General features: G+C 36.8%; 1 protein-coding gene and 1 long non-coding RNA gene across 4 annotated transcripts in view; one reads left to right on the forward strand and one right to left on the reverse strand.

Annotated features, from left to right (window-relative positions):
- NDNF (neuron derived neurotrophic factor) overlaps positions 1–20,353 on the forward strand; it is a 40,061-nt gene extending 19,708 nt beyond the window's left edge. The window contains exons 2-4 of the mRNA XM_003936223.4: positions 8,267–8,455; positions 13,684–13,808; positions 16,531–20,353. Coding sequence (XP_003936272.1) covers positions 8,268–8,455; positions 13,684–13,808; positions 16,531–17,924 — 1,707 coding nt within the window. The 5' untranslated portion in view covers position 8,267 and the 3' untranslated portion in view covers positions 17,925–20,353. The remainder of the gene's footprint in view (positions 1–8,266; positions 8,456–13,683; positions 13,809–16,530) is intronic.
- Positions 20,354–20,396: 43 nt separating this feature from the next.
- Positions 20,397–25,370, reverse strand: part of LOC141584078 (uncharacterized) — a 115,690-nt gene continuing 110,716 nt past the window's right edge. For all 3 annotated transcript variants that reach the window (XR_012517026.1, XR_012517025.1, XR_012517024.1), the window contains one exon: positions 20,397–23,714. This is a non-coding gene — a long non-coding RNA (uncharacterized LOC141584078). The remainder of the gene's footprint in view (positions 23,715–25,370) is intronic.

Consider the following 25,370-nt stretch of genomic DNA (forward strand, 5'->3'; position numbering starts at 1 on the left):
TGATAAGTGCTATTGCTAAATGTTACTGGCACACTGCCATGCTCCCTCTTAGTTAAATTTCAGTAGAGAATGAAGTGTGCAGTTTTTAAACTGCTTTAGGGAATGTTGATCAGGAAGTCATTTTCATTTTGTTGCAGATCAGCAGGAAATAAGGCTTAGTTGCCAAACAAAAGCAAGAAAAGCAACCAAGCATATTATTCCTTCCTTTGGGGCTTTCGTTATTCCAAGAATCATTAGCATCTCCTAAGATAGTGGAAGTTATCCCAGCTATCTCAGTTTCACATACAGAAGACATTTTGGTAGAAAGAAAGTATTCAGTATTTTGTTCCAGTTTTTCTTTGCATTCTCTTATACCCTGTTTTTAAATTTTGTCATATCTTCTAATCACCCATCTGATACATTTTAAGGGTTCTACTCCTGTCTTTATTAAAATGAGTCTTCCTGAATTACAGACCACTCCTGTCTTTGGGACATTTATTTTGGCCATTTCTATTGTTCATTATTCTTCTCATTGGCATTAATATTGATGGGAATACAAGATTACTTACTTTAAAATCTGATCTTCTTTGAGGTAATTCTTATTCTGTAGGCTTGGCCATCTTTTAAATTAGAATGCCCTAATGTTATCCCTGTTATGAACTCTACATCATGAGGCTCAGAGGGAGTGCATGACAGAATGGAAACTTTATTCGAATCTTTGGTATGTTTTAATTTCACATTGCTTTTTTATATTAACTTAATTTCCTTCCAGAAGGAAAGTTGGCAGTCATTTAGAGAAGTGCTAAGGGAAGTTGAAATCATTGCAGTTGAAATGCATGTGAAAGTCCCTAATCCATAGATTATGGACATAATGAACTATAAAATCCTTAATAATCATGCCACTGTGTACTGACAGCCTGCATTTAAAGAGCTTTAGTGCATGAGTTCTGTACATAATAGCTCTATTTTGTTGGGTTAGGTAGAATTTGGCCTGTTATTGCAGAGTGAGAGCTCACCTAGCATCCGCCAGAGACCTCTCCACACGGCAGACCAAGAATCCTTTACTTCCATCTGCTTTATTTTTCCATTCAAATATGGAAATGCCAGCCCGTAATATGCCGTATTTCCTCCAAATTTGTAACAAATTTGGATTTTAAGAACAACTAACTTCAAACATTTTCATTGTTTGCAAAAGAAAACAAAATAACTTTTGGGAATTCAACTTTTTATTACTGCATTTTTGCCTTGAGGGAGTTTGTACATACACGCTGGCACATGGTGGACATTCAGTGTTAAAGTGCACAGTCCCCTTTGCTTGCTGCCCAACAAGTCATGGCAAACACAAAGCTCTTCCCCCATCCAAAGCTATATATTTTTTTCTTACACCTAGACCAAATGCTTCAGATTTATTATCATATGTGACATTGATGATTCAAAAAACAAATGCCCTTGAGTTTAAAAATAGAAATTTCAAAGACTAAATATTTTCACTTAGAAAGGAAAATAACAGAAATGTTTGTGCTAGACCATGCCTTGAAATTATTCTTACTAAATTATAATCTGCACTTTCCATTCTCTGTAATTAAACATTAGATTTCATTTATTCTAGATCATTTGCTTCAAGTAAATCAGAATGTCCATCTTTTTTTTGTTGTTGTTATTGTAAATTTATTTCAACTTTGTGATCTGCACATGATCAGGCACATTAGATAATTTTTAAGTGAATCTCAGTGACACTATATCTTTTTTCAAATTTTATACTTTGTGTTATATTTATACTGATGAATCTGATCTTAAGTTTTATAATATGTGAAGTATGTAAGAGATTGATGACAATTTTAACGACTACATATATACATTTCTGCAAGGAACTTGATTTTTGGTGATAGAGGGATGGAGGAATTTGCTTTGATCGTATTATCACAGGTAGGTAAAGCTGTTGGCTGCTGGTTTTAGGAAGCTACAGTGCTGAGAAAGGTCATGGTGCCTTAATTTATATCATATCTTCTATTTTGAGAGCCTTGGACAGTTACATGCAAGCCCAAAAGAACTTTATATTTACCAGATTTGCAATTCTTTGCATTGCTGAGATAATATAACCAAATAGCAGTCTATAAATATTCAAGACAAGGTTTCTAGTGGTTGAAACAAAAGTCTACTCTTAAGAGCCTTGATTGTTATATTTGGTAAAACCATTTAGTGGATTTTTACATAATAAACAATTAGCCAGATTTATTTCTAATCACTGTCCATACAATTTCAAATAATAAATGTTATGTTAACTAAGTGAACCAGTGGTTCGACCAAGATTGGTAAGTTGACTAGTTGATCTTGTGTAATTGCAGATAAATTTTGCAAAATGACATCAGTGAAACTGCTATAGACATTCCGGGCAAGTTCAATTTTTTTAAAGGTATTTTGTGCTTTTTTGATGATAGAGGTAATTCTGGATATTTAATTGAAACAATGGTGAATTATCCAAATTCCCTTTAAAGTTTTACTTTGCTTACCATTGACCATTTTATAATTCACAAGCATTTCCACAGGCTTGTGGGAAAAGGGTATGGCAGGTCAGTTGGACCGTTTATTTTATCTAAAAGTTCCATAGAATACAAAGTTCAAATTAATGTAAAGAAAGTTTTAGAATTGTTTGTACATGTTCAGTTATCCAACATTTACTCCACTCCCTACTCCTTGCAGAACAATAAAAATGCTTTAAATCTATTCACTGACATTTTCTTTAGAACTGGAGGAGATGAAAGGGAGATGCAAGTTCTCATCACTATAGTCCTAAAACATTAGAAGGAATCCCTTCTCCATATCTCTTGGGTTGTGTAGTAGTTGCCCGCTCACCAGAAAGAGGGCAGCAGACATTCCATTTTTATATTTAGAAGCTTCCTCTTTGGGGACTACTACTCATTTGCCTTAGCTACAACATCAGCTGGTTGAACTCGATGTTTCTACATTTTTGACCTAAATATATGTGTATGTATATATTCATACACCATATAAACTATTTACTTTGGATTATCCAAACCTATCTCTACCTTTCTAAGAATAGACTATATGGTTAATCTTGGGAGAATTTTATTTTTCCTTTTAACTTGTGGGATATTGGCATTCCAAAGAAAAAAACTGTCTCATATTACCAATAATCTATTTTCCAAAGATTGAGATGTATCAAATAATTAGGTCATTTTTATGTTCTCACCTCAGTTTTAGCAGGATCTGAGGGCTTGTGCCTATATGAAGAAGGCCTTTGGCAACATAAAAATAGCAGAATTATAGATTAGCATCTATCTTTTATTCAAGTTTTCAATTGAAACAGTCAATTTTCTCAGTAATAGAGTAACACCACCAAGTTCTTCTGGGTTGTGAATAACTGCAACCAAGTTGATCTGCCTAGCAAATAAAAATATTTGGAATTATCCTAGCAACTTTCAACTTATGTTTGAACTAAAGCCTCAATTGTAGAAAGATAGCAAGATTTGTTGCTGTGCAAACACATTTCCTACATCATCCACCAGATGGCCATGAAAAAAGAAAGAGTGCTTAAAGTGAAACTCTGATTAATGTTATTTAATATAAAGTTTAAATCTAGATAAGCTCTGGATACCTAGAAGTAACAAAAAAGAAATGAGAGGAGAAGTTATGCCATTAGAGGGCACTTTGTAATCTTAGAAAAAAAGTCTGTTCTTATAAATCAATTTAAGGCTTATGCTTAAGAAGAATGAATATTCATTTGTTTATTTTAAGTGAGTAATTCTTAAACTGTATATCTGAGAGAGAACATTTTATCGGTGCGGAAAACATATAAAATCTTAAAAACCACCATTTAAATAATATCTATGTAAACCTTCAATTTTTGGTCAGTAAATGTAAGTTGTAAAAATATACACAATGTATCTGCCCTGTCATTTTTTTATTAGCTATATTCAGTGCTTCTTTTAAATACATTTTAACTTCTGCCTGTAACCCGATCAGACTGAACAAGCCAACAATGTTCCCTAATATTTAAGTTTTCTCCCAATAGTAGTTGCATGTTACTAGAATAATATTTTGAGAATCAGAATCCAACAGAGTATAAATTCCTGTGTTTGGGGGCCATACTAATTTTTAAAACTTTTTTGAAAAGCGTGTTTCACCTATAATTGGCATAGCAAGTAAGATGGTTAAAACAGTTTCAGAAACAAAAAAATGTGACCTGATGAAATTTTAGGTTGGGAAATATGATGTTTTTGATAAAGCAAAAGATAAAGTTGAGTCTATTACCTATTGGTGATAGTCTAAATTAAAGTATCTACCTGAGCCAATAAAGTAGGTAAACCAGTAAAATAGTTTATAAATTGAAGCTTAATGTCAAAAACTGATGAAGATTTGAGATTTTAGCCCGGATACTAGGAGAAGGCACGATACTCCTGGATCAAAGACAAAGGACTTTATTACTCAGAACAATGCAGTAGGCATAGTATCATCATTTTTTTCTACTGGCTGCCTGATCACTATATCCCACAGGATAATGCAAAGAGGGCCAGAGACCACCAGCCCATGATCTGGATTTTATTACAGGAGAGAATTTTAGATCCCTGAATTTAGGGACCTAAAATCTTTGATAATGAGTGGTAGTCATGCCTACCGTTTGCTCAAGAGGCTTTATCTTCCAAGGTTGCTCACTATACAAATATCCTTGAAAAGGTAATGTGGAACAAAAGCAGTCAGTACTTCTGCTCCCAAGATATGCAAAAACAAACACAGAGACCCATGGAGAATTGCCTCCCAACACTTACTCTGCATAATCTTATAACTTGAAATTCTTTATTAATATTAATTTGCTAAGTAGCTGACTTGGAGAATATATAATAATCAGATTTACCATATTTTAAGCCACCTATAATAAATAGCTCATACTTTTTACGGCAGTTAGTATTTACTGTGTGACCTTACTTAGCTAAGTATCAATTTGATCATTTTTAAAATGAGAAAAAATAATAGTGCCTACTTCATAATGTTGTTGCTAGCATTAGATGAAATAATATATTTAAAGAACTTAGAAGAATGCCTGGCATGTGGCATGTATACAACAAAATTTATTGTTTTTATTTCAGAAATCTCAGAATTCTTTTTTTTTTTTTTCTCTTTTTGAGATGGAGTCTTGCTCTGTCACCAGGCTGGAGTGCAATGGTGCGACCTCGGCTCACTATAGCCTTGGCAGCCTAGGGTTCAAGAGATTCTCCTGCCTCAGCCTCCCGAGTAGCTGGGATTACAGGCACCCACCACCACGCCCAGCTAATTTTTGTATTTTTAGTAGAGAGAGGGTTTCACCATGTTAGCCAGGCTGGTCTTGAACTCCTGACCTGACCTCAGGTGATCTCTTGCCTTGGTTTCCCAAAGTGAGGGGATTACAGGCGTGAGCCACCGTGTATCCATGCCACATACCAGACATTCTTCTAAGTTCTTTAAATATATTATTTCATCTAATGCTAGCAACAACATTATGAAGTAGGCACTATTCTTTTTTCTCATTTTTTTGTAGTTAGCCAATTTAATAAAGAAAGAGTTCTTTCCTAGGGCAGTTTAGGATGCAGAGAAAGTTCCTAACCATCGTGACTATTTTCCCAACTCAGGGGCTGACCTAAATATCCCAGATATCCTGGGTCGTTGGGCAGCTTGTCCTGCTAAGTCATACTGTGGCACTGCCATTGGTAGCTTTGTGGGCAAACATGGGGCCTAAGGAGGTAAGCCTTGAGTGGCTTTGAGGCAAACATGCCTGTGTATCTCACTTTCAAGTTCTCTCATAGTAAGTTTGTCTAAGTTCCTAACAAGTATGGAGAGCCAAATTCTAGCTATTTCTAAAGAGATTTTCTTCTTTAATTGGCCTCTTCTGTTCTTATAAGGCAAGTTTTGGGGATGGTACTACAAAGAGAGATGAACTGGTAGAGCTGTATGTGGCATTTCTATGGTATTTCTAAACAGAGGTAGCATAGCAAATGCCATTTGGATTTTTCATTTTTGTTAGCTCCAAACAAAAGAGGAGCAAAGGGAAGGGACAGAGAGCGGTGAGGGAGGTCCCATTCAGGCCAGTCCACCATGGCCTTGCTTGGTTAGACTAGATCAACCTAGTCTTGATTTTGACCCATCCAGCCATCTTTTGCAGACATAACCCTTGTCTGCTGTTAGTAACTCTCATGAGCTTCCACTGGCATCCCCAACTTCTTTCAGATTTCTCCTTGACAATCGTCTGGATACCTGAGGGAGAGATTATTTCATGCTAATCTTCATGAGAGATTATTTCATTATTTCAGGCCTGGTCTCATTCTTAAACTGCCAGCTTGTTAGGAAGAAGAGGTTTTAGTTCAGTCACAGAAGCATTGCTCATTAGAGATCACCCATTCAAACTCTTTGGAAAACTGAGGTCCGGAGTGGCTATGTGAATTGCCTGAGACCACACATCTAGTTAGGAACCGAAACTAAACATCAAGTTTCTTAGTTCTCAGTTGAGTGTTCTTACATTTTCAATACAATTAAGAAATAAGAGTAGGAAATAAAAGCCTCATAATAAGTTATTATGGCTTTCTGGAGAGATATTACAGAGGTTGAAGATTGGGCCCTGCAGTCAGATCCACCTGTATTTGTATCCTTTCTCTACTTACATAATGGAGGTTTATTTTTGCATAGGATAGCAGCGACTTCACAGGCCGATTGTGAGGACTAAATGTACTACTAAATGTACTACTAAATGTAGTAATGCAACTTACGAACTTAGCCCAGTGCCTTGCACATAGTAGCTCTAAATCACTTCAGATATTTTGTATGGAAAACTGCACAACATAGAGCAGAAAAGAATATTTGGAAAAAAGAAGTAAAATGCTTTTTGCACAAGCTCACTGTGAAAAACCCAACTCTCATGTCCACATTGTAAAAAAGAGAATGTTTATTTCTTTTAAAATATACATTTTTGGCTATCTGAATCTGTTTTTGATAGCATTCAAAAAAAGACAAAATTAAAATCAAATGATGTTTTAAGTAGAGGTTGATTACAGCAATGTCCACTTAAAAATAAAACTGGCATTCACCTCAAGTTATCACAAATATTTGGTATTTAAAGTACCTCAATGTAAAAACATACTTCTCTGATAAGAAAGATAATTCCCTCATGTAAATTAAGTCAAAGAAGTAAAGGAAAACAATTCTTTACATATTTCTTTCTGTGAGAAAAAAATTTACCAAATAGTCAGAGGAAGCAAAATTTTTCACGAGCACCTGTCATGTCAAGGAACTTGCCTACCTGGGGCTTCCTTGGGAACACCAAGGAAGGCATTCTTCTAAGTTCTGTTGGGAACACCAAGACATATGGAACACAGTGTCTGTGACAACATCCTTACAGCAATGTACAGTAGAGAACGACCCATCATTACTTAGAGAATCTTTGATGAAAGTCAGTGACACATGCCAAAATGTAACTCTGCTCTAGGTTAAAACAAATGTTTTAAATATAGATCTTTCTAGCTTGTTATGTGAGTGGGGGTTCAAGCCCACTTTCTAAAATGATGGGATGTATATGTCAATGTTGTGTTGAAGACTCTCGTACCCGATAACAACTAGACATCAACTAACTCATCTTGTAATTTTGAACAAATTGCTTATTCTGTGAGGGAGATGAACTTTATGATTTCTAAAAATCCCTGACTTATGAAAGCATAATACTATATAGAGAGTTATATATGTTTAGCCTCTAGTCAGATTTTAGGGAAGAATAAAAACAACTGAGCAGTGATGGTTTTCTGGTTCTCAAAGAGTCTCTGTGATTTCTGTTGAATGTAATAGTTCAACCACACCATCAATTAGCAACTTCACTGCTGAGCAATGATACCAACCAACCATTGGTTTAAGTTTTATAATAGTTCAAAGAACTGACCCTAAGAGATTATTTTTGTACAAGCTTTGAGACATTGATACAGTGTTATCTACAATGTCCATATAGGCTTCTGCTGTAATGAAGTGAGGATTTTCTCTCTGAATACCCAGGGAAGTTAATGCAGCAAGAGTTTTCATTTCAAAATCTTGTTAATGCCTGAAATTCTAGTGAATTTATTCTCAACATCATGAAGTCATTTGAAGAAAAAATGTAGAAAAGTTCCCTTCAAGATCATGTGCATGTATCGAAAATATGTGATGCGTCCCTTAGTTTCCATCAAAATTAAAATAATGTTAACCCTTTAGAAAGTCTGTGACTTGCCTGAGTGTCTACCTGCAGAACTAATACAAGCAGTCATTTCTGTTACCTCAGGATGGTGCTGCTCCACTGGTGTCTGCTATGGCTCCTGTTTCCACTCAGCTCAAGGACCCAGAAGTTACCCACCCGGGATGAGGAACTTTTTCAGATGCAGATCCGGGACAAGGCATTTTTTCATGATTCATCAGTAATTCCAGATGGAGCTGAAATCAGCAGTTACCTCTTTAGAGATACACCTAAAAGGTATTCTCCCTGCAGTATTTTCTTTATTAAAATGCTCACACATGATGCCTCCAAAAAAGAAAATAATCTTTTAGACTTAGTTTGGATAATTCACAAATCAACCTATGAATGGTATTACTGATTTTCTGTAAGGGTGAAAATGGCTGCGCAACTTCTAATTATGAAATAGAGACTGTTTGATTCCTGCTGATTGTCATCTCCTATTGGGTAGAAGAGGCAATGCTTGCATTTCTTAAACTTTGGAATGATTATTTTCTTATTTTCATTACAGTAGAATATTTCTAAGAAGGATTCTGTAGGATTAAAATGAAATCAATTTTCATGAATATGTATGATTCTTCAAGAGTTGGCATTAAGCTTCATTTTTATTTTTGAGACAAGGCTCACTCTGTTGCCCAGGTTGGAGTACAGTAGCACAATCATGACTAACTGTAGCCTCAGCATCCCAGGATGACACAATCCTCCCACCTCAGCCTCATGAGTAGCTGGTACTACAGGTCTGGTGTGCCACCTCACCCAACAAATTTTTAAAATTTCTAGTAGAGATGGGGGTTTCACTATGTTGCCCAGGATGATCTCTAACTCCTTTGCTCAAGTGAACCTCCTGCCTCAGCATCCCAAAATGTTGGAATTACAGGCATGAGACACCACACTCAATGCATTGTTTTATAATATTTCTTTAACAAATATCATCAGATACTGAGAGAATCAAACAGTCATAGCAACTGACATTGTTTATTTACCTTTACTCCAACATCAACAAATTGGGCTCACATAAAGTTTCTAAATATTTTGACCTTTAAAATTTATATATTATATATATATATATATATAATATGTTATAAATTAATAGTATTTAAACCTATCTACTTTGTAGTGCTCAAACTCTTCTCTCCCTTTACAAGTTTAGAACACATAGTTAATCTTTGGATAATTACATTTCAAAACCAGTTGCTTCTTCTAACCTGGGATACATTGACATTCCAAAGGATTAAAGTGTCTGAGAACATCAGTAATTCATTTTCTAGAGGTTGAGGTGTATCAGATAATTAGTTATCTTTTCAGTTTTGATTAACAGTAATCATGGAAGTTGGTGATCCGAACCCCTTGCACTTAACGGTCCAGTCGTATCTCCATCTGCTTAGTCAAAATGATGGCAGGTGATCAGTTTTCTTACATTGACTGGAGTGACCTATTGTTTGGATATTATTTCAGCACTGCTTGAGTGAAATCAGTTGTTTGCATGAACACACTAGACTGGTAACTGACTTGTCATAACATATAAAATAATTATGAATCTTTAAATGATACTCCTGATAGTAAAGACAGAAAAGGAGACGATGATTAGCTTGAAGGAACTTGGTGTCTTGGTCCTGACTAAAATTGAGTCTGTAAAAACAGTAAAAGGCATATAAAGCAGTCCTACTACTTCAACTTAATCTTAACTGATAACTGAGTTCTTGGTGAACACATTTGGCTTTTCATATTATTTCGCCCTTTGAAATTTACGCGTGAGTGAAACCAAATCAAAATTTTTCTGTGGAAATTACCTTCATTTCCCAAATGCCCTTGTGCACTGCCTTCTTTGCAGTATAAACACAGCATTCCTCATTGTAATCAAATCACTTAATCGAATAATTTATCTTCTTTAGTCTTCCCGTTTCTTAAAACTTAAATTCACGTCTAACAGTTGTTTTAGAAATTACACTTTTAAACAAAAATTCCATGTTTTTATTATGAGACATTATAAAACAGCATTTTCTCATTTTTATTTCTTTCATTTATTCATTCTTTATTTTTATGTTTTTTCCAGCAATAATTATTGAGGCCCTTGGTAGCCACAACTGGAAAAAATGTTAACATGAACTAGTAAAAGCAGACTTACACTAGTGATGAATTACAGCCACAAGTAGAAACTTCATTTCTAGGGGTGAAATATGCAGTGATAAGCACACATAGATGTTGTTGATATTCCAACTAAAAAAAGAAATTCCAGATAAAGTTGCATAGCAGTAGATTTAAAAAGACAACAAACGTATTAATTATTCTTATGTTTATACATAAATTCCAAAGGCTAAATGACTCATAGTATGTTTATCCCTCAGCTTTAGCACTGTAATTCTGGGCCATGTCTCCTTAGTTATTAATTACGTTTCCGTATCCCTCACTAGCCAGTAAATCCCTTGAATACGTAGATTATGTCCTGTCATCTCTGATTGTCACTCTCTTCTACAGCTGCTTTGTAGATGGTAGACAATAAATGTCTGTCAAATTGTTAAGTATATTCAAACTATCATGTATCCCTAATCGTAAGTCCTTCCATATGAAAATGTTGACTTAGAGGGACTCCCTGCTGCTTTATATGCGCAATGATTACCTTGTGGAATGCAAGTATTGTTTTATTTGTAATTGGTCACCTATGACCTATATTTAAGTTACTGAGACACAGTTTGTGAAATAAACTACTTCCTTGTGTGAAATGAGAACAGAAGATAATAGACCAACTTGGACATTGTTTCCTTCTGTGGCATTGGTTATCTCTGCTGTTCAGATAATACTCAACATCAAACAAGAAGTTTTGAACACTCTTTTACTTTCATGATGCCAAGCTAGTTATATTGTTGTACCTATGTCTTTGTAATATAGATAGGTCCATTTGTATTTATATGGTTATTAACTCCCATGCAACCTGGCCAAAGGGACAAAATTCTACTCACAAAAAGTAGACTGCAGTGAAAATTAAGCCTTCCGACACTCTCTTCAGGAATGCTTACGGTACATTAAACTTTCCATACAGTAAACAATTCAATCACCTATTTTATCTAGATGATTGTTTAACTTTACTATTTTGTAAATAAGTTGCTTTTGCATTTATAGGGTCTTTGCTTTATCTGTCCACCCACTGTCCCCCTCACATTCTCCATCTCCAAATGCATCTTTGAATGGTGGTGGCTGGGGGGAAGTACTTATATTTCCATTCAGATTCTGTATCTTCAGATAGAAGCAGATTCTAGGTATATGAACCAGGCTAGAGCAAGAAGTTTGGTGTTAGGATTCTTAGGTTTTATTTACTCATTTAGTAATTCAATGATTTTAAAATGCTGTTCAAGCACCTACATGCAGAAATCTGTGCTAAGTGATGGGAATACAAAGGTGATAAATGAACCCTAACAGGGCCCTTTTGAGGAAAATGAATATTAATCAAATAATAATACAATTATATAGTCACAAGTGATAATAAGTGCCCCAAAGTAAAAAGTATAGGACATTCTGAGAATACATGAGGATCTGATCCAGAGTGAGGTAGAAAAAGCATCCCTGAAGAAATGAGTTTAAATGTGAGTCTGTGTCACAAACCTCTGCAGTGACAGGGCCTCTGCCCACCTCACCTGTCTTTTGTCCTGTGACTAACCATTTAAGTCTCTGTGCTCCAACCCCAAAGGACATCCTTAGTTCCCAAACCCTACCCACCCTATCAATCATTTATGGGATGTGGTTTTCTCTGCCTGAAATGAACTCCTTTGCCCCTACTTACATTGAAAATCACTTCTTCAAGGCTGAATTTCCTTTAGTTTCAAAGACTAAAATAAACCTCAAGGAACGTTTGTTGGATGAATTAATGAGTAGTTTCCTATATATTCACTTTCACTACCTCCAAATCATTCCTTAAAACTGCAGCAAGAGGAATCTCCTAAAAAAGCAAATATACTATGTGTCTTCCAGCTTAGAGTCCTGTAAGAGCTTTAGATTTTAGCTGTGGGAAACAATTCCTTAATTGTATGAGCCTGGTTGAGGTCACAGAGGGAGTGAGCGCAGGTGGAAAAGAGACGTCCAGGCATAGTCTTGTGATTCACTCCTGACATTAGAGTTTGGGGAGGTGAGAAGGAACCAGTAGAGACCTCTGGGGTTGGAGACTCTGGTGGTCAGTGTTGGTCATGGTTATGGAGAGAATAGGAAGATAAGAGATACCCAGGAGGTTCAATCCACAGGAGGCAAGGCCTGCTTTTCTCTGCATGGAATCAATGAGCAACTCTGGGCTTGCTAGAACTGAAACCACGGTTTCCTGATTGGCAAGATTATAGGTTTTTAAAGATAAGTAAGTGAAACTGTGTAAGTTATTTGGAGTAAGAATATATGGTATTTCTATAGTTAAGCAATACTTTTATTCTTTTTAAAGCATTACAATAAAGGCACAGGGGAAGGCACAGAGTAGAACATTTGATTTTTAAATTTTTGTTTTAAAATCATTAACTTATTTAATTCAACAGAAAATCTTGTGATCGAGAAATGTATCTTTCTACTGACTGACTCAGTGATCTTTAGTTTTTAAAAATATTTCACAATCTGGTGATCAGATAATGCCATTCAAAAAGATATGAAATGGGCTCACACTTGTAATCCCAGTGCTTTTGGAGGCTGAGGCAGAAGGATCACTGGAGGCCAAGAGTTTGAGACCAGTCAGGGCACCATAGTGAGACCCCCATCTGTACCAAAAAATTTAAAGTAGCTGCACGCCTGTAGTCCCATCTACACAAGAAACTGAGATGGGAGGATTGCTTGAGCCCAGGAGTTCGAGGCTGCAGAGAGCTATGATCACGCCACTGCACTCCAGCCTGGGAGACAGTGCAAGACACTCTCAAAACAAACAAACAAAAAGATAAATAGTAAAGCTGTGAATAAAAGTCACTAATATAAAAATGTGAATACAGCATTTTTTTTTTTTTTTGCCAGAGACATACACGTTAGAACTAGGATGCTGTGAAAATGATCTATTGAAATAGTTGCAATTATGTCAGAGTGCCCACCAGGTAATGTACAAATTTGTCACCAAGCGTATGGAAGGCATAGCACCTAACAGGCTACAAACCTGGAAATTTTCTTGCTTGTGATTTATTTTGCAATGGCAGGGCCTGTGTTAAATAAACAGGTGAGTGTTGATTTTTAACTCAAAACACTTTGGGTTCAATGTCTTTTATTTCACACTGTATTTGATGATAAATCTGGTTGCAGATCCTTGGGGCTATTGGACTTCCACAGTCAATGCTGTATCATCTTTTGTGTCAAATAGCCAATTTTATTCTGTTAAGTGAAAATAGAGTGACATTTGATGAAAATTTTATAAAATTTATACAATGAAAAAAAAAACCCACAAATGATTTCTCCACTAAGTCTTGATTGTAAATGTTAGAAAAATTTACCACAGTTTAATCTGGTCCACTTTCCCACAGGTATTTCTTTGTGGTTGAAGAAGACAATACTCCATTATCAGTTACAGTGACACCTTGTGATGCACCTCTGGAGTGGAAGCTGAGCCTCCAGGAGCTGCCAGAGGACACGAGTGGGGAAGGCTCAGGTAAGCAGCAGGATAGATCTGGCCCTGGACCTTTGAGTGGTTGGTTTTAAGGCTTGTGAAACTTACAACCTTCTGTGTGTTAGTAAGAAAAAGTAGCATGGGTGCACAGGTGAAGCTGGAGGTATGAGATGGAGACAAGGAAAGTGGGAGGGTGGCATCAGATGACATTGACCCTGGTAAAATAAAAGGTTTAGGAGAGACAGGTTAGGGGGACTGACAGATTGAGGAGAAGGGGAGAGGTTTGGACTAACCTCTTCGGCTGTGGTTTGCAATCTTGCCTAAACATCCTAATCTCATATAAGGCTTTAAAAACTGCTGATGCCTAGATCTTGCAAAGGTCTGATTTAATTGCCATGGGGTGAGGTCCGAACATTGGAATTTTTAGCCCCCACCCTCCAGGTGATTCTGATATACAGCCAAGGTTAAGAACCTCTGATCCCCAGGGAATAAGAGGTGGAAACAGGGAAGCGTTTCACAGCAGTTAAAGGTCAAGATGAAAACAAAGTTAGTAGGATGAGCGGGCTAAGCATTTAAAAAAGACACAGATGATGGAGAGCAAATAATAAGATAAAAGGGAAATGAGAAGAGTCTGTGTGGAGCCCTGGAGTAAGGCTCTTTAAGGGCATCATAGGTTAAAGGTGAAGACTTGACAAGGGGTGCCCTACAAAAGAGGCTAACAGAAAGCTATAGTAGTTACAAAGAGGAACAATTAGGAAAATTGGAAAACAATTAGGAAAATCATGGAAGTATGTATGGGGAGTAATGAGACAGATACAGAAAATGAATCTTGATAGGCTTTTGCTCTATCACCTAGGCTGGAGTGCAATGGTGTAATCTTGGCTCACTACAACCTCCACCTTCCAGGCTGAAGCAGTTCCCTTGCCTCAGCCTCTCAAGTAGCTGGGATCACAGGTGTATGCCACTAGACCCAGCTGACTTTTTGTATTTTTGTAGAGACAGGATTTTACTATGCTGCCTAGTCTGGTCTCGAATGCCTGAGCTCAAGCAATTTGCCAACTTCGGCCTCCCAAAGTGCTGGGATTACTGGCGTGAGCCACTGCACCTGGCCAAATCTTGATGCTAATATACCTGTTTGATGATTGTGTTTATCCCATTGTTTAGGAATATGAAATTCTGTATAGCTCACTTTCAACCTGCAGTGATAAGCTGGAAAAGGTTTTTTTCTTACTGTAGCTATCTAGTCACTCACCAAGCTCTGGAAACTTATCTATACACTGATATCTGTATGATATCTGATGCTTATCGTAACGGCGGAAAAAATTAGTTTAGCTGTAATACTATTCCTGTGGTATTCCTGCGTGCATGTTCTATACAATGCACCTTAAACGATCCTTTATTTATTTATTTATTTTTTGAGACAGGGTCTTGCTCTGTTGCCCAGGCTGAAGCATAGTGGTTGCAATCATAGCTCACTGCAGCCTTGAATTCCTGGGCTTAACCAATCCTCCTGCCTCAGCCTCCCAAGTAGCTGGAAGTATAGGCACTTGCCACTGCGCCCAGCTAATTTTTTTTAATCTTTATTTTTTGTAGAGACAGGGTCCCTCTTTGTTGTCCAGGCTTGGCTTCAAGTGATCTTCCAGCCTCAGCATCCCAAAGTGCTAGGATAACAGGCATAAGCCATGACACCTGGCCAAACAGTCTTACTGGTACTTTATATTCTGTATTTTATTTTATATGATTTATTTATTTACCAGGAACACGTGCACTTTATTGAATGCCATTATACAAAAGTGTGTGAAGATAAAGGGCTGATACAGGATTCAGCTTGGGGCAGGGCAGGGAATGGAAGGTGGAGTACATGGGAAACCAGTCAAAGGCAGAGCCCCGGGCCTGGATGATTCCTCTTGATCTTTTGATAGACTTGCAAGATCAATACTGGGATGATGATCAGCAGAATGGTCATGATGATGCCCCAAATCAGGGCCCAGATGTTCAGGCACTTAGCAGTAGAGGCATAGGCCTGGGCCCCAGTCAGGTCACCAACCATCTTCCTGTTCCTAGACTTCAAGGAGTAGGGGAACGCTATGAAGCCCAGGCAGCAGCAGTTCATGAAAAGGATGTTGAACAGGGACCAGACAACGTGGTCAGGCATGCAAGTCTCGGTATGGATCACAGTGGATGTTGGGGGAGCAGTGTTATGGGGCACCCCCAGCACATCCACCTCATGCTCCCCCTTCAGCATCTCATAGTTGGGGGGACGGTGGGACAGTTGGTGTTGGCGGGAGTGAAGAAGGTTTGGACAGTGTGGTTCATGGTGTCCAGGGAAGACCAGCTGTGGTTGGGTTGCTGGGATGGTTCTCTCTATATTTGTATTTTAATCAGAATGTCTAGTCCTTCTAACAATAGTGAAATTAGCAAAATGGCTAGCCATCCAGATGCAAACTGATAAAATTCTTTTTGTAAGTAAATTGACAGTCAGGATTAATAATTTCTCAAAAGCTTACCGCCTCTGACCTAAAATTTTTACTAATTGCCTTCTGTTCTGAAGAAATAATTTAAATTCAGAAATGCCTTACACATATATGAAAGCATTATGTATAATGGTCAAAATAAATATTAACTTTTAATACATTTATGAATACTTTTACTTATGAACATATATTTTCATAATGAGAAAAAAATGAGATAAAAGCATAAGTTAAGGTTAGCAAGCCACCGTGTATGCCCTGACAATAGCCTGTGCCTCTTGTGTATCTTCTAGGTGTTCTGGAACCTCTTGAGCAGCAGAAGCAGCAGATCATTAATGAGGAAGGCACTGAGTTATTCTCCTACAAAGGCAATGATGTTGAGTATTTTCTATCTTCTAGTTCCCCATCTGGTTTATATCAGTTGGATCTTCTTTCAACAGAGAAAGACACACATTTCAAAATATATGCCACCACAACACCAGAATCTGATCAGCCATACCCTGAGTTACCCTATGACCCAAGAGTAGATGTGACCTCCCTGGGGCGCACCACGGTCACTTTGGCCTGGAAACCGAGCCCCACTGCCTCTTTGCTGAAACAACCCATTCAGTACTGTGTGGTCATCAACAAAGAGCACAATTTCAAAAGTCTCTGTGCAGTGGAAGCAAAACTGAGTGCAGATGATGCTTTTATGATGGCACCAAAACCTGGTCTAGACTTCAGTCCCTTTGACTTTGCCCATTTTGGATTTCCTTCAGATAATTCAGGTAAAGAACGCGGCTTCCAAGCAAAGCCTTCTCCAAAACTGGGGCGTCATGTCTACTCCAGGCCCAAGGTTGACATTCAAAAAATCTGCATAGGAAACAAGAACATCTTTACCGTCTCTGATCTGAAACCCGACACACAGTACTACTTTGACGTATTTGCAGTCAACATCAACAGCAACATGAGCACTGCTTATGTAGGCACCTTTGCCAGGACCAAGGAAGAAGCCAAACAGAAAACAGTTGAGCTAAAAGATGGGAAGGTTACAGATGTATTTGTTAAAAGGAAGGGAGCAAAGATGCTACGGTTTGCTCCAGTCTCTTCTCACCAAAAAGTCACCTTCTTTATTCACTCTTGTCTGGATGCTGTCCAAATCCAAGTGAGAAGAGATGGGAAACTTCTTCTGTCTCAGAATGTGGAAGGCATTCGGCAGTTTCAGCTTAGAGGAAAACGTAAAGCGAAATACCTCATTCGGCTGAAAGGAAACAAGAAGGGAGCATCTCTGTTGAAAATACTAGCTACCACAAAGCCTACTAAGCAGTCATTTCCCTCTCTTCCTGAAGACACACGAATCAAAGCTTTTGACAAGCTCCGTACCTGTTCCTCGGCCACCGTGGCTTGGCTAGGCACTCAGGAAAGGAACAAGTTTTGCATCTACAAAAAAGAAGTGGATGATAACTACAATGAAGACCAGAAGAAGAGAGAGCAAAACCAATGCCTAGGACCAGATATAAGGAAGAAGTCAGAAAAGGTCCTCTGTAAATATTTCCACAGTCAAAACCTGCAGAAAGCAGTGACCACAGAAACAATTAAAGGTCTTCAGCCTGGCAAATCTTACTTGCTGGATGTTTATGTCATAGGACATGGGGGGCACTCTGTAAAGTATCAGAGTAAGGTTGTGAAAACTAGGAAGTTCTGTTAGTTACCTTATTATAGAGATACATTACGTAGAAGTTCAGGAGGGACATTAAATCACTTTAAGTATAAACTGACTACTCCCACAGCTGAGAGAAGTTGTGACCTGTACTTGTACTATGGAAGGAAGGATATCAACATGTGTTTATTGATGTTTATATAAGTAACTCTTGAAGGAGACTTGTTCTAGAGTGCCCCGTGGTACCTAGCGTGTGTCTGATGCCAGTTGGTGTCAAAGACAGAGGACTTCTTGAAGGAACTTGCCATTCCTTGCTTTGACCACTGCATGAACTGCTTCTAAATTATTTTATTACCTAAAAATTTAAAATATACCATTCATTGCACACACCCACAAATGCAAATCATTCCTCTCTATAGATGCTAGGATATATATATATATAAATTATTTTATAAATTCTTGTTTTAAATGTCAGTGTTTCTATGATTGTAAACTATTAAGTTCTTTTCCTGTTAAAGTACAGATCTAATCTAAGTATTATTAAGTGGACAGCCCTCTAGTCAGTTATATTGCTATTGTAAATTCTTATTTGTTGAGTAAAATGTTTAAATACTGTATGTATCTCATGTACAAAGTTGACATACATTATATTCATGTACATAAAATTAAAGATACTAGATTATATGCTGTTCATTTTCCCAAGCAGCTACTTTGGTGTATTCAATTTCGAATCTGTCCTCAAAACTGCACCTTCTGTAGTTTGGCACCAAAATAGACCCTTTTTTAGTAGTTAAAAAGGGATGCCTCCTCTCTCTAAAGTTACTATGGCATTAGAAATACTTATTAAAATTTGTATTTTTGACATTGACTAGGAGCAAGCTGTTAGGAGATTTGAGAGAGCTACAATAGACTTGTTTTAAAAGAATAGGAGAAGCCAAACACTAACTTGATAAGTATTCAACAAATTGTCGTTAATAACATAAAATACATCACATTATGAGCATTTATTTTAAGCACAAAATTGGGATAATACAAGTATTTTTCATCTGTTTCGATATTACCAAAATAGTTAAATAATTATTTTAATCTCTAGCTGACACAACAAACACCCGTCAGGACTTTGATTAGTAAGAAGAAAACTAGGAAAGCTGCTGTTTCATAGCATTGATGGTCTACTACTTTTAACTTTGATTTTTCATGGGTTTTTTAAAAGTAATTTCGGGTGTTAGAAGCAATTTAGGCAAATAATAACAAATCTTTTATAGGAGACCATGAACAAAGGGCACTTTTAGGTAGCTTCATTCTCCATAGGTTCTAAACATAAATCATGAGGTATTATGAGAACATTGGTCCAGGAGTCAGAAAAGTCTGGAATTTACAATCACCTAAAGCATATGATGTTAAGAAATCTCTTACCTCCCATCATCTCTCTTTCCCATCTGTAACATTAGGTGATAGATTTAGATGAGATGACATTGTCAGATACCTTCTATCATAAGAGGTTGTTTTTGGTAGAATTCTATGATTCCAAAGTGCTGTGACTATAAGTGTGGACAGGTATAATCTCTTTATCCCTACACTGCCCCTGCATGCTGACACCATCTCCATATAGGAGACATTCAACAGCAACATTCCTCCGGAGTATAGATGGCTATGGTTAAGGTAGTATAAGTGGTGGTGCTTATAAAATATTCTCTGCTTACCTTAGGAGAAAATAGTTCCTTAAAAACGTTATCATCCAATCCTCAGTATTAAGGTGTCTAAACAAAAGTGACCCTATCTGTACACAACAGTAATGACACCTGAAAGAATTCTTTAAAAGATAAAGAGCAGTACCCCATGGCTATATAACCAACCAACTTGGAAGGAGAGACTTTAAAATTGACAACATCCCAGAGATGTATCTTAAGTTAAGAATGTGCTGCCTTTGAATAAATACCAACTTTCTCATAGTAGGCACGTATATATTATTACGTGTATAATATATACACGTATATATTATATAACAATGTGCTAAATGGGACTATAGTGAATGAAAGAGTTATTGCAGCTTCTGAAGGTGACAGACTTAACTTTCAGATATTGCTTAATGCCTGGGAAACCCTGGGAACCCGGCCAACTCAATTTAACCAAGGTTTTGTTTTTTTGGTCAGCTGTGATGGTGGTTTCTACATAGTCTGGATAAATCCAAAATTATTTCATGGCCCCAGTGCAATTTGCCTTTTTGAAATTATTAGAAAAACAAAATACACATGGTGAAATTTCTACCATTTTCCTAAAGAAAGGGGAAACCTATTTTAAAAAATGAAGCTCTCTTATTTACTAATGAATTTCTATTTTAGGAGCATCCGGCTAAACTGGGGACAAAAACAAAAACTTAATTAACAAAAGAACTAGAAAGCAGCTAATATGAAAGCACCACCTTGTGTTCATTCAGCTCCAGGATGGCTCTACAGACAGCAGGGTATTTAGAGTCCCAGGTATAGTCATATATCACTGGGGAGGGAAGACTCTTTAAGGACATTTAGTTTACAATCTTTATTATTTTTCAGGTGTTGAAAAGAGATTAAAGATCATAGAAGTCAGAATAAATTTGTAAAAGTTTTCATAGTCAAAACAGCTAAGTAATGGCATTGCCCAGACTCCAAAATCCTGACCAGAATATAAATCACCAATTCTTGGTTTAAAGGGGTTATTTGTGAATCATTTTCCAAAAAAAGTAGTACACTTTTTGTGTTACTTACTATTTCAAAGAAACTTATTCTTCAAGACCATTTCAGATTTCCTTAGGAATGTATGTGTTACCCATAATTGACCACTTCAAACTTGTAAGAAAAAAAAACTTTGTGGTCATTTTGTTATTTTTAGAGACACAAAGTATTTCTAATCTAGGTTTGCATTGCACATATAAACTTGAGGCTGTGAGATCATTAGTCAGTTGCTTTAATTATAAGCCCTGTTTTTTTAAAATCTGAAACTAACCAGAATCTATAAGAATTATGACAGATTATTTTCTTCATTAAATTACCTTATAATCAATTTCTAGATTAAATGTTTAAACATGCATTAAAGGGTTAGTCCTGAAAAGCACTCATTTTCATTACTCAGAACACATTTGAAAAAATTACAATTTGGGTAAGATGAAGAGAGTTAAAAGATGACAAAGATGAACTTTAGAGTTTGAAAAAGGCTTAATGATTCTTAATGGTTTGGCTCTTAAAACCACAAACACACACACACACACACACACACACACACACACACACTTTTGTATAAAATTCAAGGGATTCATTGTTGCTGAAACCGGTCTAGTATCCCTTCCAATATTTCACCAATAGCTTCTAGAGATTATCAGTTCCACCATCTCATTTTACAGATGAGGAAATTGAGGCCCAATTAAGGCTAGAATCTAGATTCCTTTACTCCCACTTTAATGTCCACTCAGGACATCATCTTAAACACTTCTTCACTATAGAAAGCATGGGACAACTCACCCAGAGTGTACTTCTTTGTCTTTATTCACTGGCTCACTTCAAAACAAAACAAAAACAGTCTCTAACTTGGAGGACAAGGTCATCTGGAGCATCTCCAGCCACTTCCTCCCCCAACTCTGATATGGTGTGACAGAGATTCATTCAATTGGGAACCTGCCTTCTGGCCCTCTCCCTATGATCAAGTACAGTGACCACTGCAAGACTTTAACTGGTCTTTATATGTAGTCGTCTAAATGACCTGGAAATCATCAGGACATACGCACCATTGTTTCACCAGAGAGTTTTAGGCTGAAAAATATAGGGTCTTTGGGGATTTGGGCCTTTGTTGTTTTGAAAGTGGGAAGTAGGAGAAAGGAAAACGGAGACAAGTGAGGTGTGGAGAGAAGTGTAGTTTTATCTCACTTCTTTCTCCGATGTCTAAGAAGTCAAGAGAAGAGATTGAGTGTAACTTGATTTTATTAATGTTTTCATTCTGCCCTTCATGCAACCGTACACTGGAGCATTGGACCTGGATCACCATCCTCTCTGCCAGAATTGCATCTCTGCAATTCTGGCCATTTTGTGGACATTTTCATTTCCCAGGAGTGGTTGATCATGCATTTGGGCATGATTTCCTTCATTTCTCTTTACATTCCCCATTCCTGACCGTTGAAAAACAGTCATCAAAGTTCAGAAATAAAGTCTTTTAGAATGCCTTTCCAGATTGACTCTTAGAACTCTTTCAAAGATATTTGTAAATATTCACTCTAAGTGTAAAAGAAATAAAAGGCTGTAGATCTTCGTTATGGAAAAACCATTCACTCTAGATTGAATAGTTGAAGGTCTTAGGCATGGTTACATTTTACACTGTCGTTATTTAGATCCCAATGAAGAGAGGGTGGGATTGATTATCCCACAGTATTGTGGGAGAAAGACAGTGCAGGGAAAGACATTGATTCCTAGTAAAAGATCCATTAAAAAACTGAGCTAAGGATGAAGTGCCAGAATGTAATTCATCATCCCTTTATGCTACAGAGGAGAACTTGCAAGACAGTGTAAGGTTTCCCTGAAATTTGTTAGAAATGTCGTCTAGACGTTGAGCCAGGAACACAATCAAGTAACCTCCCGGGATAGAGCCAGGCCCCAAGCCTCTTCAGAACTGGGAATAATGTTTTGAATTAAAACAGCGGTGTAAAACAGAGAGGTCAGAGCAGATCAGTACTGGTTATGGGTGATGAGATCCAGACAAAATAGTCTTGAAAAAAAAACTCTTACAATTAGAGGGTGTGATAGATGTGTTATTTTGTTTTTGAGTCTAGTAGTATTAATGTCTGAAACTGGTCAGTTTTTAGGGGCAACTTCAAAATGTAGTCTGTCTTTCTCTTTTCTTATAAATACCTGCCAAGACTAATACCCAATCAAATGCCATGACTTGGAAATAAACAAATATCCATTTCTTCTCTATAATTACCTTTTGGTATAATCCTTTCAATTTGTGTAAATAGGATCTAACAGAATAACACCAATAGTTGTTTTAAGATAGACTGAAAAAAAACCAAAATGCCCACATTTAATTGTTATAACTCTGACAGTAGTGTGTTTCTGAGAAAAATTATTTATAATAAACAGAACCAAGTATATTAATACATCACTGGCATAGAAGTCTGATTGTTTATTCTCATCCCGTCCTATAAAATGAACTCAGACCTATTTAAATAGGATTAATATATTAGTTTCTTTCATCATGTAGGCCTGATAATTTCCACATTGCCAGACCAACAGTTTTTGGAAATAGCATGCCACCCTCAAGAACCACTGGGAAATGTCTCATAAGCATCTACATTTGTCTGACCTGGTTTGTGCTCTTCGGGTCAATACAACTGAAGTAACAAGATTGTGGCTTAACCAGTGTCAGAGTTATAACTATAGACATAGATTGCTGTATGAGCAATTTGATAAGAGCAACTGATCTAGTCATAAATATGGCCCATTTCCAGTGGTTGAGTTTCCATGTATCACAGTAGCTACAGTAGCTTTAGCAACATTGGACGTCTCCAGCTCTTCTGGATGTGGTAAGAACTTCTGGATGAGAGAGACAAACAAGCATATGTGTATGTTTTAAATAACCACATAAAATTCAACCAGTTCCCTTATGGTAAAATATAACTTTAAAAACATTTTTAAAGAAATAGCAGACTCTTTCTTGGTTGACTATTTTAAAAGAGTAGTATTGAATATCTCCTTCCTGCTAAATAAAGCTTGTCATTCTTCAAATAAAGCGGTCAAGCTGCAAATTACAGGTTGCAGAATTTTGCCTTCTGTTCTGCACGGGATCACAGGTTCCACTGGGTTGTCCTGGGGTGATCTTCAGGTATGGAAAAAGATGACAGAAATATGAAAGCAGGGTAAGAATCACAAAATTTACATCTAAATTGCATTTTGTACAAGTTCCATTGACTAATGGTAGAGAGCTGTGCTTCAAATACAGCTGTGGGCTGAGCAAACTTGGCTGCTCTAAATACTGAATGCCAGTTCCTTTGCCAGTTCCATGGGCAAGCATTTTGGGAGGCCTGAGTTAAAACATGCAGATAAATACTTAGTTCTGGAGTTTTTTGGTGCCAAAGCATACAGAATACTTATGTTCTGCTATGGAAATCTTGGAAGAAAAGAACTTCTGTTTTTAATATCTCTGAAGATTTAAAACAGTTCTTAGACTACTTATTACCTTTCATAAAACTCACTCCTACTTTAAAAGTCTCTTGATGGCTTACCTATATTAAAAAGAGGAAAATAATTTTTTTATTCCACTGAGTTTTCTCTTCTCTATTGAAGTTAAGCAAGCTAATAAGAGGACAGCAGAGGAAAGAGGGCAGAAGTGGGACTTTGGGCATTTTTAAAAACTTCTGTGGACCTGAGCTTTCTCATTGGTAAAATGAGAAGGGTGATGATCTCCTAGATTCCTTTTTGGAGAAGCAGAGAAACTAACAACATTTAAGCACATACTGAGTGCCAAGCATTTGAAATACCATTATCTAATCCCCATAACAACCCTGAGATGAAGACATTTCGTATTCTCATTAAGTTCAGGAGGAACCCAAAGAACAAATAAATTATATAATGTGCTCAGGGTCACAAAGTTAATACAAGATGGAGTTGAAATTTAAACTCAGATACATCTGGTACCCAGTGAATGCATTTTTCCACATCCACCTGTATGATTGTGAACTCTAGTGCTACTCAGTGAATTTCACCAGAATAGCATACATGAGGAGTAACTTACTAAAATAGGGGAAAGTTAAAGTGTACTAAAGATTGGCCTGCATAAATATGTTTTCTATATATAAGCAAGTTTTCTCTGACATGGATAAATATCAAGCACTAGGGACAAAAGATGAATAATTGACAAAGTATTGCTAAGTTGCCCTTATCCTGTAGAACTTTCCTATTTTAATGGTAACTTATACTACCATAGCAACTTTGCTTTGTATTTGTTTGTGTCTTATTATACAGAATTTGATGTAATGCTTACGTATGATACAATATGTCTTCGATATGATGTTAATAAACCTTTATTTAATGATTTTGTGTTTTAGCATATAAAGAGTTGTCTGTGGTTGTCTTTGTTTTTGTTTCTGTTTTGCCCTTGCACATGTTTAATTTCTGTTATCATTTTTTAACAGCAGATGTTTACTGGGTCTTCATTAGGTGCCACATCCTGAGATGAGAGTTATAGCCTGAGCTGAGGCATATTTTTAGTCCATGTAACAACTTTATGAAGTAGACACTGTTATTTTTCACATTGTACTGATGAAGAAACTGAGGGTCAGAGAAGTTAAGTAACTTGCCCAATTTCATGAAGCTAATATGGGGTGCATTTCTGTGTCCAATTCAGGGTTTTAGATAATGCCAATGTGGGAAGACAAGATACTCATTTACTGCCTTTGGGAAAGATCCTTTGACTGTTTTCCAAGAAACTACTGGCACAAATCTACTTTTAAATTTGTTAGACTTGTGCTTATTC

The sequence above is a fragment of the Saimiri boliviensis genome, chromosome 3, assembly GCF_048565385.1.
Source record: "Saimiri boliviensis isolate mSaiBol1 chromosome 3, mSaiBol1.pri, whole genome shotgun sequence".
Taxonomy (NCBI): Eukaryota; Metazoa; Chordata; class Mammalia; order Primates; family Cebidae; genus Saimiri; species Saimiri boliviensis.